This window comes from Rhinoraja longicauda, chromosome 29, assembly GCF_053455715.1.
Source record: "Rhinoraja longicauda isolate Sanriku21f chromosome 29, sRhiLon1.1, whole genome shotgun sequence".
Classification (NCBI taxonomy): Eukaryota; Metazoa; Chordata; class Chondrichthyes; order Rajiformes; family Arhynchobatidae; genus Rhinoraja; species Rhinoraja longicauda.
Genome location: NC_135981.1, coordinates 17,444,342 through 17,462,363, shown reverse-complemented (window position 1 = coordinate 17,462,363; position 18,022 = coordinate 17,444,342). Strand labels below are relative to the sequence as shown.

Genomic DNA, 18,022 nt, shown 5'->3' with positions numbered 1-18,022 from the left:
ACAATTAATGGTTTGGATTGTTTGATTCAATTTATGTTGGTGGTTTCTGATTCTCCGACTTGTCCTCAGCTATGTCATTGGTAAATTTCTCCACTTCACAGGAGTTAAGCAAAATTAACATGATTGCTTACATATGTTGATAACTTGAACCAGTCAAATAAGTGTTGGACTATTTGCACCAAGAGCATTTACTTCACTTGACAAGAATTCCCCATGTGCTGTCACAGATATACACATAGATACATAGACAATAGGTGCAGGAGTAGGCCATTCGGCCCTTCGAGCCAGCGCCATTCAATGTGATCATGGCTGATCATCCACAATCAGTACCCTGTTCCTGCCTTCTCCCATACTCCTTGATTCTGCTAGCCATAAGAACTCTATTTAACTTTATTTTGAATGCATCCAATGAATCGGCCCCCACTGCCTTCTGAGGCAGAGAATTCCACAAATTCACAACTCTCTGTGTGAAAAAGTTTTTCGTCATCTCTGTTCTAAATGACCTATTCTTATTGTATGACCCTTATTCTTAAACTGTGGCCCCTGGTTCTGGACTCCCCCAACATCGGGAACATGTTTCCTGCATCTAGCGTGTCCAAACCCTTAATAATTTTATATGTTTCTATAAGATCCCCTCTTATCCTTCTAAATTCCAGTGAATACAAGCCCAGTGCCTCCATTCTTTCATCATATGACAGTCCCGCCATCCCAGGAATTAACCTTGTGAGTCTACGCTGCACTCCCTCAATAGCAAGAATGTCCATGTGATTGAGTTCACTCACATCTATTACAATAAAATAGCAATGGAAGTAAGTCCTTATTACCGCATTAACTACACTCCACAAAATTCTAAGAGAATCAAAAGACACAAGAAACTGCAGATGCTGGAATCTTGAGCAAAGTGCTGGAGGAACTCAATGGATCAGGCAGCTTCTGTGGAGGGAATGGACAGGTGACATTTCTGGCTGACATTTTACAATTTCGTTGTACATGGCTCATGTTACAATGACAATAAAGGAACTATTCTATTCTACTATTCAGGACCTTTCTTCAGACGGATGGAGTGGGGATGGGGAGAAAGCTGGAAATGAGCTATTTTGTGTAAAATACATAATGCTGGAGGAACTCAACAGGTCAGGCAACATCTGTGGAGGGAATGGACATGACATTTTGGGTTGGGTCGGTCTGAAGAAGGGTCTTGACCAGAAATGTGGTGCATTCCCCCCACAGATGCTGCCTGGCCCACTGAATTGCTCCAACACTTTATGTTTTAAGAGTATCAGAGTGCCTGAGTTAATGTCTTGGTCTTCTCTGTGTCAAGATGTTTTGGGGATTGAATCCCATATCAAAATGTAACCTCATAAGCTGATGCTGAAGATGAAAGGTGTGTGGAACGTTAATGCAAACCATGTGAGATCGGGTGACTTCAGGAGACACTGACGGTCTTGTGGGACTGTCAGGGAGCTGAATTAGCCTCAGAATTAAAGGACATTCCTTTAGGAAGGAGATTATGAGGAATTTCTTTAGTCTGAGGGTGGTGAATCTGTGGAATTCATTCTTTAGTCAGAGGGTGGTGAATCTGTGGAGGCCAAGTCCGTGGATATTGAGGCAGAGATACTGTAGATAGATTCTTGATTAGTACGGGTGTCAGAGCTTATGGGGAGAAGGAAGAAGAATGGGGTTAGGATGGAGAAATAGATCTACCATGATTGAATGGTGGAGTAGACTTGATGGGCCGAATGGCCTAATTATGACCGTATGACCAAATCCGTCTCCATCCAGGTGATCAAACTTTGTAATAGACTTTAGCAACCTTAAACTGACCAAAGAACTAATTGCTGGAAGAACTCAGTGAGTCTGAAGAAAGGTCCCGACCTGAAATATTGCCTATCCATTCCCCCCACAGTTGCTGTCTAACCCGCTGAGTTCCTCCAGCATTTTGTTTTGCTCAAGATCCCAGCATCTGCAGTTCCTTGTCCTTTAACTATATTCATTCTCCAAATTATTTTGCCTGAAAACCGAACATCTGTAATGCATAAATATTATTAGTACGATTTAGCTTAATTCACCCCAGTCTTTCCCTTCACGAAGTACAATTTTGCTGTGGCCACCACGGCTTTGAAGTGCACCCCTCCCCCTCCATGTTTAATGTCACTGTCAGCGAAAATGCCCTTGTTCGTACCCGCCCCCCGCCCCCCCCCAGCAAGATGATTGGCGGATAATGCGCTGCGACGCGCGATGAATGACGGCGATCTCGTCCAATGGTTGAAGCGGAGTTGGCTTAGCAACAGCGGCGCTGCAGCCAAAGGGCGGCGGGGGGGGGATGGGCGGCGGGGGGGGGATGGGCGCGGGCGGCGCCGAGCGGACGAACGGTCGGCAGGCGAGAGCGCTACGGCCGTGCGCGCGGGGGCTGCTGGGAGGTGTAGTTCGCGTTGCGTCGACCTGCAGCGGGGACGGTGGCGGCCATTGACTACTACTCCCAGCGTGCCGTGCGCGCAGGAGGCGAGCGCGGAGAAGCGCTTGCCCTCACCCCCTCCCCTCCCCTCCCCTCCCTCCCGCGTCTTGCTATATGAGGCGCCGTCGCTGCGGTGAGAAGAACAGTTGGAGGTAGGTGAACGGAGCGGAGGTTGTTGCTGCAGCCGCAGGGGGAAAAGGGGGAAGGGGACAGGGATAGGGGTGGGCGGGAAGGAAGGAATGATGAGGAGAAACTTGTGAGGCGAGGGCGATGGAGGATCAGGTGGCGGCGGGCACCGAGGCGCGGCCTCTGGGCCATCACTCCGCCGCCCCCCGAGGGGAGGAAGACGGGGAGGAGGAGGAGGAGGCGGCGTCGAAGCCTCCGACTGGGAGCTGCGACCCGAGACCCGAGGCTTCGAGACACGGCCTCCTCGGGCAGCCCAAGAGGAAGCACCGGAGGAGGCCGTCGAAGAAGAAGCGGCGCTGGAAGCCGTACTTCAAGCTGTCGTGGGAGGAGAAGAAGCAGCTGGATGAGAGGGAGAGCGTGCGGGCGGCCAAGACCCGCGCCGAGATGTTCGCCAAAGGCTTCACCGTGGCTCCCTACAACACCACCCAGTTCCTGATGGAGGAACACAACCAGGAGGAGCCCGACCTCAACACCGGCGTCTGCCCCAAGCGCCTCAGCAAGTCGGACGAGACGAGCGAGGAGGAAGAGCTGGACGAGGAGGATCAGGACAGCGGCAGCGACGGCATGGGGGGCAACGGCAGCGAGTTCCTGCAGAGGGACTTCTCCGAGACTTACGAGAAGTATCACGCCGAGACCCTGCAGAACATGAGCAAGCAGGAGCTGATCCAGGAGTACCTGGAGCTGGAGAAGTGCCTGTCCAGGCTGGAGGACGAGAACAACCGGCTGAGATGCCGCCTGGAAGGGAAGAAGGCGGTCAGGAGCGCAGAGGCTGCGGAGATACAAATGAAGCAGATCGAGCATCAAGTGGAGATGTTAAAGGCTGAGAACCAGAGACTGGAGAAAGAAAACGAACAATATAAACAAGAGGGATGCTTGGTGAACGGACAATAACACGATATTTGGACTTTTAAGTTGTACATATTTTAAATTGATGTAAGCGTTTTATAAAAATGTATTGGAAGTACACTTTTCCCTTCCCATTTTGTTGTGCCATATGTGCTAAACTTTTTTTCCGTGCAACTTTTTGGCTTATTTTCCTTTTTTTTTAGCTCGCGGTAGACATTGTGAGTGATGTTTCGTGTTTGCAAAGTTTTAATGTTTTATCTAGTCCTGTACATCTTCAAAGTGATATCTCGTAGTCAAAGAATAAACGATGCGTTAGTAAAGTGATGACAATGTAATGTTAGTGATGTGATATGTTCATAGTAAACCCCTTGCAATCATGTCCATGTTCCACTGTCGGGATATTTGTTCGAGATTGACATAAGAACGGTTATTGCTGATGGATGACACTTGCAAATTTACTTAGTTGGGCTCGATCAGTGTGCACTAATTTTGTTGAAAGTTTATGAAAAAGGGAGATTGATAAGGCATTTGCGGTTGCCCAGCAGCGACTTGGTTGCAATGTCAAACAGTGCACTAGAATATAGAATAGTACTGCACAGGAACAGGACTGACTGTCGTATCCGTGATGAACATGATGCCAAGTTAAACTAATCTCTTCCTCCTGCACATGATCCATATCCAGCCATCCTTTCCCTGCAAATCCATGTGCCTGCTATCTACCCTATCTATGCCTCTCATAATTGTATATACTTCTATCAGGTTTCCCCTCGACCTCCGACGCTCCAGCGTAAACAATCCAAGTTTGTCCAGCCTCCTTGTCGCTAACACCGTCTGAACCAGGTAGCATTCTAGTAAACTTCTCAACCCTTTTCAAAGCTTCCACGTCGCCCCAGTAACGTGGCGACCAGATACTCCAAATGCAGTTAAACCAAAGTAATATTTGTTACACATTTCTGGGTGTGTCGTTGCCAATCTGGAACACTCATCACTCTAATTTGAAGAGCTTGGTGTCACAAGAAGGAAAACTCGTGGTAATGTGAAGAAATGTGCAGGTCACAAGTGATCTAACGATGTCCCCTCAAGTGCTTATGGACCTTTCCAATGTAGTTCCAGTGAACAAAATCCATATATTAAAAAACAACAACCCTGTCCACCACTTGCAATGGAACTGGTGATAGACACAAAAAGCAGGAGGAACTCAGCGGGCCAGGCAGGATCTCTGTTGACGTTTCAGGTCGAGATCCTTCTTCAGTGTCTGAAACGACCCGAAACTTCACCCATTCCTTCTCTCCAGAGATCCTGCCTGTCCCGCTGAGTTACTCCAGGTTTTTGTGTCTTATCTCCGGTTTAAACCAGCATCTGCAGTGCATTCCTACATAGTTTGATGCTCGCATTTAAAAAAAAAGTATTTTTAGGGTCCGAAGGTAAGCTGAGCAAGAGTTAATTATTTGAAGTGAAAGGCCCTTGCGTTGCCCGTTTTCAGAATTACCTCCAGCCATTTACTGCAGCCGGGATTCGATTACAGTTTTATAGTGAAAGACGGCGAGGTCCAGGGCCTTCGTCGTGACATATTAAATATAGAACCCGAGTTATTTTCAAAAAAAGAACATTAATTTCTAGCTCCAAGTTACCTGTACATCTTGAGCTTATACATGAAGTCAAGATTGAATATATTCCAAACACGGAAAGCGAAGCTCTTAATTGAACGCCTTGGTGAGCAATATTTTTCTGACGTGCAAAGCCATGCAGCCAATTTGGTCTTTTAGGGAACACAGTACTCTATATAATGTGAAGAAGGATCCTGACTCAGTCCATCCCTCCACAGATGCTGCCTGACCCGCTGAGTTGCTCCAGCACTTTGTTTCATATTCCTTTATATACAATTTTGGACGATATTAAATTATGGAGGGACTGGTATTCACGTACTTATCAACAGAGGGCGCATTTTCTTGCGGAAGGAACAATTCACCATTCGTTTAACTGACCCTTTTTAAACGGCATTAAAATACAGGTTGCATTTGGAGACTTTATTTTACTTAAATATAAAACACTGCCCATTGCTTCATCGAAAAAACGATGGGCACGACGCCTGTCAAAAGGTCCACGGGTCTAGCGATCCCGTGTGCTTTGTTAACTGATGGCAATCGAGGCTGCTGATCTGAATTGTATAGTGTAGGAAGCCGTTTTGCTTTCAGAAGAAATTCCGTTAATCTCCCCTTTTTAATTCTTTCTCCCGCGAGTTTTTCTCCAAATCCCTCTTGAAGTCTGCTGCTAAATGTGGGGTTATGACCAATTTATCAGGCGTGGGGTGCAAATCTTAATCGCTTGTATAAACATATTTTCGTGTCAGCAGTTTAGTTTGAACACGTTAATATTTGGTCCTTTTGGATTTTGATCTTTGCGTTTGCAACAGTTTCCCCAAACCCTTAATACATTTTAATGCGTAATAAAAGATTGTAACCCCTTATGGTTTCATATGTGAAAAGATAATCGACTACCTTGCAACAAAAAGCATACGGAGTATTTTCAGCATTTACTGTATTTCAGAACTCCATATGCTCTTAATTCACCCACCCTCCCTTTAATATCCTACTTTCACCAAATTTCCATTTCACCAGTCCGCACTTTGTCATATGTTTTGTAGTTCCCTTCTGCGAATGTCTTTCTACTTTTAAAATAAACACATTTCTGCAACCCACTCTCAATAACAGTATCACCTGTATGGTTGGTTGGTAGTTAACTCTGAACTAATTTTCAGCTGCAAAATTTTTGATTTTCATTGGAATAACTACCAAATCCACATTACTTTTTTAATTCTCCACTGTGTATCCATTGTTGCAAAATTCCCATTTTTGAATTCTGCACTATTTCTAGTTTACTCTCACCTGACACCTGAGTTTACTCTCGTTTAGGACCAGAGGTTATAGCCTCAGAATTGAAGGGCACTCTTTTAGAAAGGAGGTGAGGAGGAACTTCTTCAGTCAGAGAGTAGTTAATCTGTGGAACTCGTTGCCACAGAGGGATGTGGAGGCCAAGTCTGGATATTTTTAAGGCAGAGATAGATAAATTCTTGATTAGAACAGATGTCAAGGGTTATGAGGAGAAGGCATGAAAATGGGATTAGGAGGCAGAGATCGGCCATGATTGAATGGCGGGGTGGACTCGATGGGCCGAATGGCCTAATTCTACTCTAACTTGTGAACTTGTAAGAGCAGTCCCGGTGGCCGGCACGAACAAGGGTGGACCTGGTGATCGCTGCAAACAATCCGGTGCCTGCCAAGAATAGGGACGGACCCGGCGACCGAAGAGACTGCAGAGATTGTGGACTGGGCTAACGAGAACGAGGATGAACCTGGCGGCCGCGAGATCAGAGACCCAATGGCCGCATGTGGTGCAGGCCTGGTTTGCTGCAGTGAAGAAGGGCCCCACTGGCCAGTGCGTGCAGGGGAAGCCCAGAAGACTAGAGAGCCGTGGAGGGAGCCTCGAAAATAGGTGGAGGGACAGGACAGGTAGTGTAAAGAAAGCAGGGTCTCTGCATTAGGATAATTGTGAGCAATTTTGCGCCCCCTATCTGAGGAAGAATGTGCTGGCTTTGGAGATGTCCAGAGGAGGTTTACGAGAATGATCCCACGAATGAGTGGGTTAACATATGATGAACATTTGACAGCGCTGGGCCTCTACTCGCTGGAATTTAGAAAGATGAGCGTGGACCTCGGAAACTTTCCAAATAGTGAAAGACCTGGATAGGGTGGATGTGGAGAGGATGTTTCCACTAGTGGGAGAGTCTAGTACCAGAGGTCATAGGTTCAGAATTAAACAATGTTCCTTTAGGAAGGAGATAAGGAGGAATTTCTCAGAGGGTGGTGAAGGCTGTGGAGGTGAAGTCAATGGGTATTTTTAAGGCATAGATAGATAGATTCTTGATTCTTGAGTATGGGTGTCAGGGGTTATAAAGAGAAGGCAGGAGAATGGGGTTAGGAAGGAGAGATGGATCAGCCATGATTGAATGACAGAGTACACTTGATGGGCCGAATGGCCTAATTCTGCTTATGAACACTGGTGACTGGACGCACATACGCCCCCTGGACACAGAAGCAGTCGGCAGAGAGGAGGGCCTGCAGCAGCCTGGGACTTACCTGGATCGGGGGGGCGCTCTGGTACTTCCAACATGTGGACTAGATTTGGACAGTTTTTTTACTTTGTAAACCGTGCCAAACTATAGTGACTTTGCATTTGTAGATATGCAAAAGAATTTCATTGTGCTGTGCATACGTAACAAAAAAGAACCATTGAACCATTCCTCATCAACAGACCATAATCAGTACAAATTGGTAACAACAACTTCCTTTATAACCATTAGCATAGAAGCAACTCAGGGCTCTGCACAGTCCCCTGCTCTACTCACTCTCTACCCAAGATTGTGCAGCCAGACATGTTTGCAACACCATCGTAAGATTTGCAGATGACACCATCATTGTTGGACAAAGAATGCAGACCTCCCAACCCTTCCAAATTTGGCGGAAATTTTCTGCTTTCTTATTTCATTTCCGCCATTCCGATTTCGCCTCACTTTTTCCACAAAGCACATGCCTTGCCGCTCGCCTGGGCTCGCCACTCGCCTGGCCGCGCCGCGTAGCATGAGGCCCGTTGATATTGAGAGGGGATGGGGGGGGGGGTGTTGGTGTGGGGGGGAGGGGGGGCAGGGTAAGGGGGGAGTGGGGGTCAGGGGGAGGGGAGTGGGGTTGGGGGGGCGGAGGAAGTGAGGGGGGAGTGGGGTTGGGGAGGGGATTAGGGTTGGGAGGTGTGGAGGTGGGGGGGGAGTGGAGTGGGGGTGGGGGGGGGGGCATGGACCGTTGTGATTTGCTGTTGAAGACCACTGGAGCAAGTATGTCTTCAATGAAATTAGGTATGTGCAGATTTAAATGAAGCTCTTCATAACTTAGTCATACATTTTATGACCATTGTTCTTTTATTCAATACCAAGAGAATTGGGATGTAAGGAAAAAGCAAAATAGAAAAAACAAAACAATTTTTTCTTTGTGTTGTAAAAAGTATTTCTGTTCAATAACCTTTCTATAAATAGCAGAATATTCTCATGATAGACCTGACATGAATGTAGCGTAACGTGTATGTGTATTTGGTGTGCATACTTTTTTTTGTGAAAAGTTGCATTACGCGCCATATTATGAATTTTGATGTAAAATTCTGAATTTTGGATATCAAAATTATGAAATTGTAAAATCAAATGTTGGGAGGTCTGAGAATGGATAATTGTGAGTCATGGTATAGGAGGGAGATTGATAATCTGATTGAATGGTGCCAGAACAGCAACCTTTACAACTCAACAACTTTAAGTTCCAAGGTGTGCATATCTCTGAAGAATATCTTCTGGGACCCGCACATTGAGGCAAATATAAAGAAAGCCCCTCAATACTTATACTTTCTTCGAAGATTGAGGAGATTCAATATGTCGACGAATACTCTCTTGAACTTCTTCAGGTGGTATGTAGGGAGCATATTGACTGGTTGCATCATGGTCTGATATGGCAACTCAAATGCTCAGGAGTGGAAGAGATTACAAAAAGTGGTGGACATCACCAAGTCCATCATGGGTTTCCCCATCATTGATGGGATCTAGAGGAGACACTGCCTCAAAAAGGCAGCTAATATCATCAAAGACCCTATCACCCTGCCCATGCTTTAATTTCACTCCTACCATCGGGAAGAAAGTACAGGAATCTGAATAAGAATAGCTTCTTCCCAATAACCATCAGGCTCTTTAACACTACCCAATGAACTATTTGACATTCTTGTTTGCACTGAGGACTTTTTTGCACTAGTATTAGGGTTACTAGTTTATTGAATTGTTATTAATCATAAATATTTATTTATTTATAACAGAGGCGATGCTGTAGTGTTGCTGCCTTACAGCGCCAAACTTTGGTTTGCTCCCGACAACGGCTGCTGTCTGTACGGAGTTTGTACATTCTCGCTGTGACCGCGTGGGTTTTCAATGGGTGCTCCAGTTCCCCCCACATTCCAAAGATGTGCAAGTTTGTAGGTTAATTGCCTTCTGTAAATTGACCCAAGTGAATGGGACAGAACTACGGGTGATCACTGGTTGGCATGGACTCTGTGGGCCAAAGGGCCTGTTTTGTCACTGTATTTCTAAACCAAACTGAACTAGCTTTGTGTTTACAGGCAAGTTATGCTGCTGCATGTAAGAATTTCATTGTTCCATTGTCGGTACATATTATAATTAAACACTCTTGAAAGTATTGAAAACCTTGAGTCTATGCATTGGCAGCACAGAGAAGCCCTGTAACAGCAAAACGCATCACAAACTACCCCCCTACCCAGTACAGCAGGCACCTCCTGCCCCATCCGTGAAAGAATCTACAGTTCCCACAATGGCTTCACCAACCACATCAGAACTCACAAAAAACAGTGTGAAAGCAAGTTGTCCTTAAAATGGGGGATTGTTGAAGAAAAAGGAGAAATTGTCAGTGAAAATGGAATCTGTACTCTGTCTTCAGTTGACTTCTCCGAGTGTTATTTTGTGGGGAAGACAAGCAAGGGCTTGGAATAATCCTTGAGGGATTCCAGAGAGCAATAAAAGAAGCCTTAGTCAAAATTGCTCCACCTCTGTAAGTAAGAATTCAATTGAGAGTATTCTTATAGGAGTAGACAATGGAGGAGAGGAGGATGGTTTGGTCAAAGTTTGCAAGGATATTGATGAGGGGTAGTGCAATTTGGTTGCAGTCTTAAAGGATGCTGTTTCAGTCCTGTTGCAAAGATGGAAACCTACATAATAGGAAATATTCAAATGGAAGGCACCGTCCTACACAGCCATATTCACTCAAGGTAAATTGGACTTCCATCTCATCAGTCAAGGCTGAATTTGAATTGGGATCCCGTGAGTAAAAAGCCTGTATCTAAATCACTGCAGCATTTCTACTTCACATCAATCCAGTAGCACAATTTATTGGAATTAATCCAAGAATTAAATCATTGGTACAATTTTGTCTGTTTAGATAAAAATTGACCGAATAGCATTTTTGTATTTATGATTTACATTAGATCATGGGTTTCTACACATTCAAAAACATGACGAGTTAAACTGGGCTACATGAGTAAGATTTATTTCCTCTTTGAATGCATAGAATCGTAGAAATTTATAGTAGAAAGTGAGTCCATATTTCTGATTTTGTTTGTGCTTGCTATTTGAAAATGTGCATGAGACTTGAATAGTATGAGAAAAATAATCTCTGATGGAATTTAGGAACCACAACGTGCAAATCATCAGTTGCACATACAGATTGTTAGTATTTTACACAATATCGTGAGCAATATAATTTTCCTCAATTTATTAAAATATTTGTGAGAAACATACATTGTGTCCTATTACAAAAGTTGTGGAAGTCGTGAGAAGTGCTTTACAACAATAAAAGTTATGGTTATTTTATCCTTTCTAGTTGAATGGTTGACAATCAACACAGGACGGTGGGGTTCAAGAATCAGGTGCCAGATTTTCAATATAAAAACAGCTTTTTCCTTTGCCAACTATGTGATTATGGTTAAAAAAAGTATAAGATTTTGGAATATTGCTCGACGAGCTACAATCTATTTCATTATGATTTTGTATCAGTCCAAATTCCAAAGAATAAAAACTGTTACAAATTTAGCAATACATGTGCTTGTACAAAAAAACGATCTATTTCTTTTTAAGAGAAATATCAACAATATAATATACCTCTGTGCTTTATAATTTAATGTTTATACTTCACAATTATAGGACTGGAGACAGAAGAAACTCCAGATGTTGGGAATCTTGAGCAAATCGTATAGCGCTGGAAGAACCTACCAGGACAGGTGGCAACTGTGGAGAGAATGGACAGATGATGTTGTGGGTCAGGACCCATTTTCAGAATCATGGGGCTATAGCAAATGCCCAATAATTCTGCTGAAGAAAGAAGTTTACAAAGCTTTTAAATTGATGATTTCTAGAAGCCCGAAGGAATAAGAAAACAAAAGGTTTTGCACAAATACATGGTAAACAAGCATTTGAAAGAGCAGATGGTATAGGCAGGAATAAAAGGTGATGTTCAAAAAGACAACAGTGCAGTTGATGATGATGAAAAGTGATACTGTACCATGATCACAGGTACCCATTACCGGTAGTGACTGACCAGGGTTATTTGGTGCAATATATGGATGAAATTAGACTGATTGGATTTTATCAAGGAAAGGGTGAATTATAAACCCATTGGACGCCGTTCCCGACTGCCGCAAGGTCAAAATCCTAGAAATGGCTCTAACGTCATTGAGTTATACCCACACCTCACGGACTGCAGTGATTCAAGAAGAAAGCTCACGACCATCTTTGCAAGGCAAATTAGGGGTGGGAAAATTAAATGCTGGCTGAGTCTGCAAAGTTCACATCCTTTGAATAACTAAAAAAAAGATATTTGTGGGGCAACAGTAGTTCCAAATGTTAAGTATTTGTAAAAGATAATGTTCAGCTGTCAACTATAGGATCATGTAGATTTAGATAGGAACGGAAGTGCTAGGAAGAGGGGGATATGGATCATGTACATACAGACAAATTCAGTTTAACTTGGCATTATTTTTAGCATGAATTTTGTGAGCCAAAAGGCCCGTTCCTGAGCTGTCCTGTTCTACAGTGAGGGCTCGTTTGAAGAGAGTAACCTTGTGGGGCAAGAGTTTAGGGAGGAGTATGGATTTATTCTCAGCTTTCTGGCTTAAAACAGTGCTTGCGAGATAAGACATTCACACACAAGAAATAATGTGCATAGAGTATTTCTACAACATTGTATTTCTGTTCATTGTCAATTTCCAGGGGAAAGGCAATAGGTTGAAAATTTATCTTGGGACATGGTCCCACATCAGTCATCCCTTCAGTGCAATATTAGGCATAGCTTATAACATGGATGACCAAACAGTGGCTATTTTATGGTTCAAGTCTGGCTCACAAAACCTCTATAGTTCAAGTTTGACCCTCAGAACTTCACACTCTCTTTGACTCTCTATCTTTAACAGATATTAATCAGGGAGCTGTAGTGTCCAGTATATAATGCCCTCTCAACTCGGAAAGTTGGTCATTAAAATATCCATTATATTGTGGGACTATGAAATCGGAAGAACACAGTTAGATGTTAGTCGGCAGGTGTGGTGAATACATGTTATGCTTGCAACCTCCCTTGCAAAGTATTTCTTCAGAACACAGGACTTATATGTTATTGGCTATGTTCACTACTTATAAAATGGAATTGCTATTAGTCCTACATTAACTTTGTGGATGAAAATGACATAATGCAGATATGAAGAAGAAAACATTTCTAAGGCAAATAGGTAAAAAGGTTTTGTATTTTCTGCTCTGGATGGCAAATCTGCATGGCATTGCCAACTCAATGCACAGTGAGCAATTTGAAACGCCACAGGTTTTCATCTGAATATCCTAGATAAGAATTAAGATCAACCAATAGACAATAATTTCTGGATTCAGTAGAGACTGGAATAACAATTGAAGCAAGTTGTGTTATTTCATGAAATATTTCCCATTCCAACTGCCTATGTTCTGAATTTATCAAGTATGTTGCAGAAGTAGTTCAAAGCCTGAATGACTCGTGAAACAAATTCCAATTTCCGAAGGACTTACACCCTTCTTAGATTCTGTCAATGCTTTTAGATCAAGGAGTAACTCTCCTTCTGACAAAGCCCCTTGGGACAGAGGGTGACTAAGTTCCACTCACATTTTCTTGAGTTCTGAGGTGGTAGCCAGAGTAGACAGGAGGGTAGTTTGTGACCTGGTGAGCTCCTTCTGCAATTTATGCTAGGCTTTTTGCGTGCTCCTGATGCATGTCCATATGATTCTCAACCCCATTCCAATGGTTGAGAGAGTGGGTTGAGGAACTTCATGTTCTTCAAGCAAGTTTTAAACATATTCTCGATTTTATTTCTATCAGTCATGTTTTGTATTTTTTATAAATTTTGTAATGCAGTGTTAGGTATTAAAATCATGTATAAAGGTTATGCTTATTTTGGACTTCATGAGCCCCTGAATATGTGCCTCCAAGTACAGTAGTAGTTGAATGAGTTGGCCAAGAGAAAATGTTGGGGCTCCTTTGAAGATAGGAAGATTTGAAGATAATTGATCTCCTCTGGGTCTCTAATGGATTTCAACATTTCTGTAATAAATCAGAAAAGATATGAGTTCCTTTGACATTTAACTTCACCTGAAGTCCTTTAGGTAGCCTTTGATCTTTATGAACCTCAGGTACAATAGGGTCATTTTGCACCCCTTCATAAATTCAACTGGGTGTCAAGCTTGTTTAATATTGTTTCCTCGAACAGCATGCTTTGGGGTACTCCCAGAACAATTGGGTTTTTCTCTCGATTCATCATTCCAGGAATTGACCAAACATCCACACTTAACTTGTATACTTTGGATTCAACCTTCATATTTACAATAGACCACTAACTCATTAATGTTACTCAATCGGGTGGTAGAGTGACACAAGAGTTAGTGCTGTTCACAATTCTGATGACAAGGGTTTAATCTTGATCTTGAGTGCCTTTGTGTCAAGTTCGTATGGTGTGCGTTTCTGCTGGGGGCTTTGTTTTCTTCCCACATCTGAAAGGCATGTTCTTCAGGTAGTTAGTAAAAGAACCATGGAGGAGTTGATAGACATGTGAGAGAGAAGTAGCAGAGCTACAGGGAAAAGCGAGGGGAACGGCTTTACTATGTGCACAACCAACATGGATCCCATGGTTGAATGATATTTTGTTCCTTGCTGTAGTAAGTAGCTAACCCCTTGGCCCTGAATTTCCAAGCTTCCAATTCCTTCGGCCCTAGACCTGATTTGTGACCTTGACATCCAGCCAACCTATTGTCAACTTTTCACCAAATCACGAATGGCCTTGATCTCTATCCTCATACTCAAATGGCGCCTCATCCCCACCCCCAAATCTTGCAATAACCTTGCCCCACAAACTCTAATCTTTTGATGGCCTACCCAATGCCCCATCCATTGCCTGATCTTGTGTTGACTGAACATTCTCTGACAGCATTTCTCCTCCTGCTCACCCCACATAAAGCCTCTTGTGCCACAGCTTTTTACAGCGGCAAGTGCACAAGTAAAATGATTAGTAGTGTGGATACACCGAAAAAGCTTCAAATTATAGACTTTTGTCCCTCATGGAAGTGCTGCCTGTTTGCATAAGTGTGACAACAAACTGAGTTTTATTAGCTTGTCAAATCTACTAATGAAAAACAGCTAGAGCTAATGATTGTCCAATCCAGTTTAAAAGTACAGGTTATGCAATTTAATCATGCAGCACCTGCTAAGAGATTCACAGGATGTTGAATCCATATTATTTAAAACATTGGAACAGCCCCTTTGGCCCACAATGAGTGTGCTTGAACATGATACCAAATTAAATTAATCCCGTCTGCCTATACGTGATCAATATCTCTTCATTCCGTGTATATTCATGTGCTTATTTAAGAGCCCCTTAAACACTACTATTGAATCTGCTTCCACCACCACTCCTGGCAATGTGTTACAGGCACCTACCACGATCTGTGCTTTGCATATCTGCTTTAATCTTTCCCGCTCCTTAAAGCTACACCCTCTAGTATTTGACATTTCTGCCCAAAAGCTTTTCACTGTATTTCGGTATACATGACAAAAATAACCCAATACCAATACCTGGGAGAAAGTTTCAGACTGTGTATCTATTCCCCTCATAATTTTATAAAGTACTATTAGGTCTTCACTGTGCCTCTGATGCTCCAGAGAAATCAATCCAAGTTTATCCAATTTCTCCTTACATATAATAACCTCTGATCCACATAGCACCCTGGTAAACCTCTTCTGAAATTTCTCTAAAGCCTCAACATCCTGTAATGGGGTGACCAGAACTGCATAGTATTCCAAATGCTGCCGAACCAATGCTTTATAAAGCATGACTTCCTGACCCTTATGCTCAATGCCCTGATCAATGAAGTCCATTTACCTTCCTTACCACTATATCTAAATGTGTTGGTGCTTTCAGGGAGCTATAGATTTGGAATGCAAGAACATCATTGCTGTTCGGGGTCCTGCCATTAACTGTATTTTTCCCTTACACTTGACCTCCCAAAGTGCAACCTCACACCTCCCCAGATTAAACTCCACCTGCTCATTTCTGTAACATCTATATACCACTGTATCCTTTGTCTTGAATTATTTTTCATTTTAATATTCAATTTTAAGATGCCATTAAGCTGGAAAGTGTAGAGAAGCTTTACAAGGATGTTGCTTGGTCTTGAGGGCCTGAACTATAGGTAGAAGTTGGGGAGGCTAGGACGTTATTGTAGTGCAGGAGTTTGAAGGCTGATCTCATGGAATAGATTTTTCTCAGGGTAAGGCAATCAAGTACTATATCAACACAATAAATGATCATACTTGTGAATAGTGAAATGCAGATTTTCTAATCTTACAAATGTTGTTGGAGTGAAACCTGAAACATTCAAAACACAATACCTGAGGCTGCCCCAATAGGTGGACTTAGTGTTTGCTGTTATCACATAAGATATGGACCAAGGATCAAAATATTGTATGTAGATTATTATGGAGGATAAGGAGCCAAAATCTAGCTTCAGGGTATGTAATTATTTTTTTCTGTTCATAGCTTTAGTTTGTTTGTTAACAGGTGTAGATAGGGTTGGGGTTCTAAATAATGAGGGGCATTGATTGTTCATTCTAAAAATGCCCTTGGAAACATGGTGGTGACTGCAGTCTTTGTAAAGGAGCTGAATGATTTTTAGACACTGTTGGGGGGGGAACAATAGAATGTCATTAAGTTCCATTTCCACAACTCTTAACATGATGCTCAGGCTTTAAAAATATATTTTAATGCCCATAATGTTATAAAACACTCGAGACATATATACAGTATTTGCTGATTGCAACTACAGTGTAAACACATTGAGAAAGAAAAAGCCTGGCATAGTTCAATGCTCATAAATAGAGGCTCGACCATTGTGGACCTGGGAGGGGTGGTGGCAAGAGAGGTTGGGAGAGAAAATGAACTGGAGCAGATGAAAATGAGCTCTAGCCTAAAAGGTATTTGTATTAAGGGAGTAGGAGCATAGTGATAAAGAAGTGGCAGTGGAGGTGGAAAATTAGGTTAAGAAAAATAGATTTAGGGAGGAAGAGAGTTAAGAGTGATTGGTGGAATTAGGGGAAGCTATGATAAATGGCTCATTAACTTACAGGCTTCACCTTTCCAGATTCCACTTTTACACCCTAGGTTCCAAGCCACACCTTATAAATGTTTACAAACACTCTAAAGATCCTCAAATCCAAGCCGTCTCTCCCATTTCTAACAGACTGTTAAAGATGTTTCATTCAATTATTCCCCCTCCAATGTTTTCTGTTCTCATGATCTCCAATCCTTTATCCCAGACCTTCCACCACTTGATGCACCCAAATATTAACTTTCAGTGCTTGATTCTTCCTCCTCCACAATACCAAATCTTATTGATTTCTTATTGTTTCTGTTAGTTTCCATTAACACATCCTAATTCAGTTACAAACTGGCAGTGTAATTTTCCATGACAAACAGTTTCAGGACAACCAATGTTCCTACTGTGGTAACTTACACCCCAAAGTCCCCTAAATGACTTTCATTAATCACTCTGAGCCTTTCCACAAACTTCAATTCTTTGTGGACCGATAAACAATGACAAAATTAGGTTTTCAGATGAGATCTAGAAACCAGCTTTACACATTTTTTCTAAATGGTGAACATTTAAAGTAACAAACTAATTTTCATATTTCAGCCTGAAATGTGACTGTGGCATTTCTTCCAGCAACAGAGAGATTGATGCCTGCTAACAAATTTACTGGCTGGGGGATGAAACAGTATTTTAGTTATTAAAAACATGCACTGTTTTTACACTAAAATTAAAATGAGCAATTTGCTTTGCAAATGTATTAAGTATTTCAAATAACTATAAAGTCTCTGGAACCCACTGTTAGCAAAGCATATTTATATTCATTTTCTGAGTTTTCAATGGAGCAGGATATGAAATAAGGTGTACAGTCTTCATAAATATCCTCATAAAATAGAAATGTCACACCTGAGAAAGTGATGGTGAATTACCTTCTTGAACCACTGCAGTCTCGATGCAGGAGGTGAATAATCTTTTTTCACTTCAACTTCGAGGGAAGTTAACAACAAAATATCATCGAATTCCATTTTCAAAACTCTAACTTGATATACATGCCTTTCATATTGGGCCTACAGTTAAAAAGTACTTAAGGCATTTGTGCAGTGTTTGCAAATTACAACCACAATGTAAATACATTGTGAAAGAAAATGTCTGGCACAGTTCAGTGATTGTACACAAACTGGACAATTGAGAAGGTGGGAGTGAATCTTCTTGAAGTGCTATAGCATCTTTGATTGTATTTCCATAGTGTAAGGAATATCAAGATTTCAGCTCAGCTCCAATGAAAAAGTGCC

General features: G+C 42.4%; 1 protein-coding gene across 1 annotated transcript; it reads left to right on the top strand.

Moving 5' to 3' along the window:
* Window positions 1–2,666: 2,666 nt before the first annotated feature.
* On the top strand, window positions 2,667–3,864 carry LOC144607583 (protein HEXIM1-like). The gene has a single exon (XM_078424499.1). The coding sequence runs from the start codon at window positions 2,726–2,728 to the stop codon at window positions 3,530–3,532; it is 807 nt and encodes a 268-aa protein (XP_078280625.1). The 5' UTR covers window positions 2,667–2,725; the 3' UTR covers window positions 3,533–3,864.
* The last annotated feature ends 14,158 nt before the right edge of the window (window positions 3,865–18,022 follow it).

Bases quoted from the DNA above. Each gene is read 5' to 3' on its own strand.
- LOC144607583 (XM_078424499.1), top strand. From the start codon at position 2,726: ATGGAGGATCAGGTGGCGGCGGGCACCGAGGCGCGGCCTCTGGGCCAT.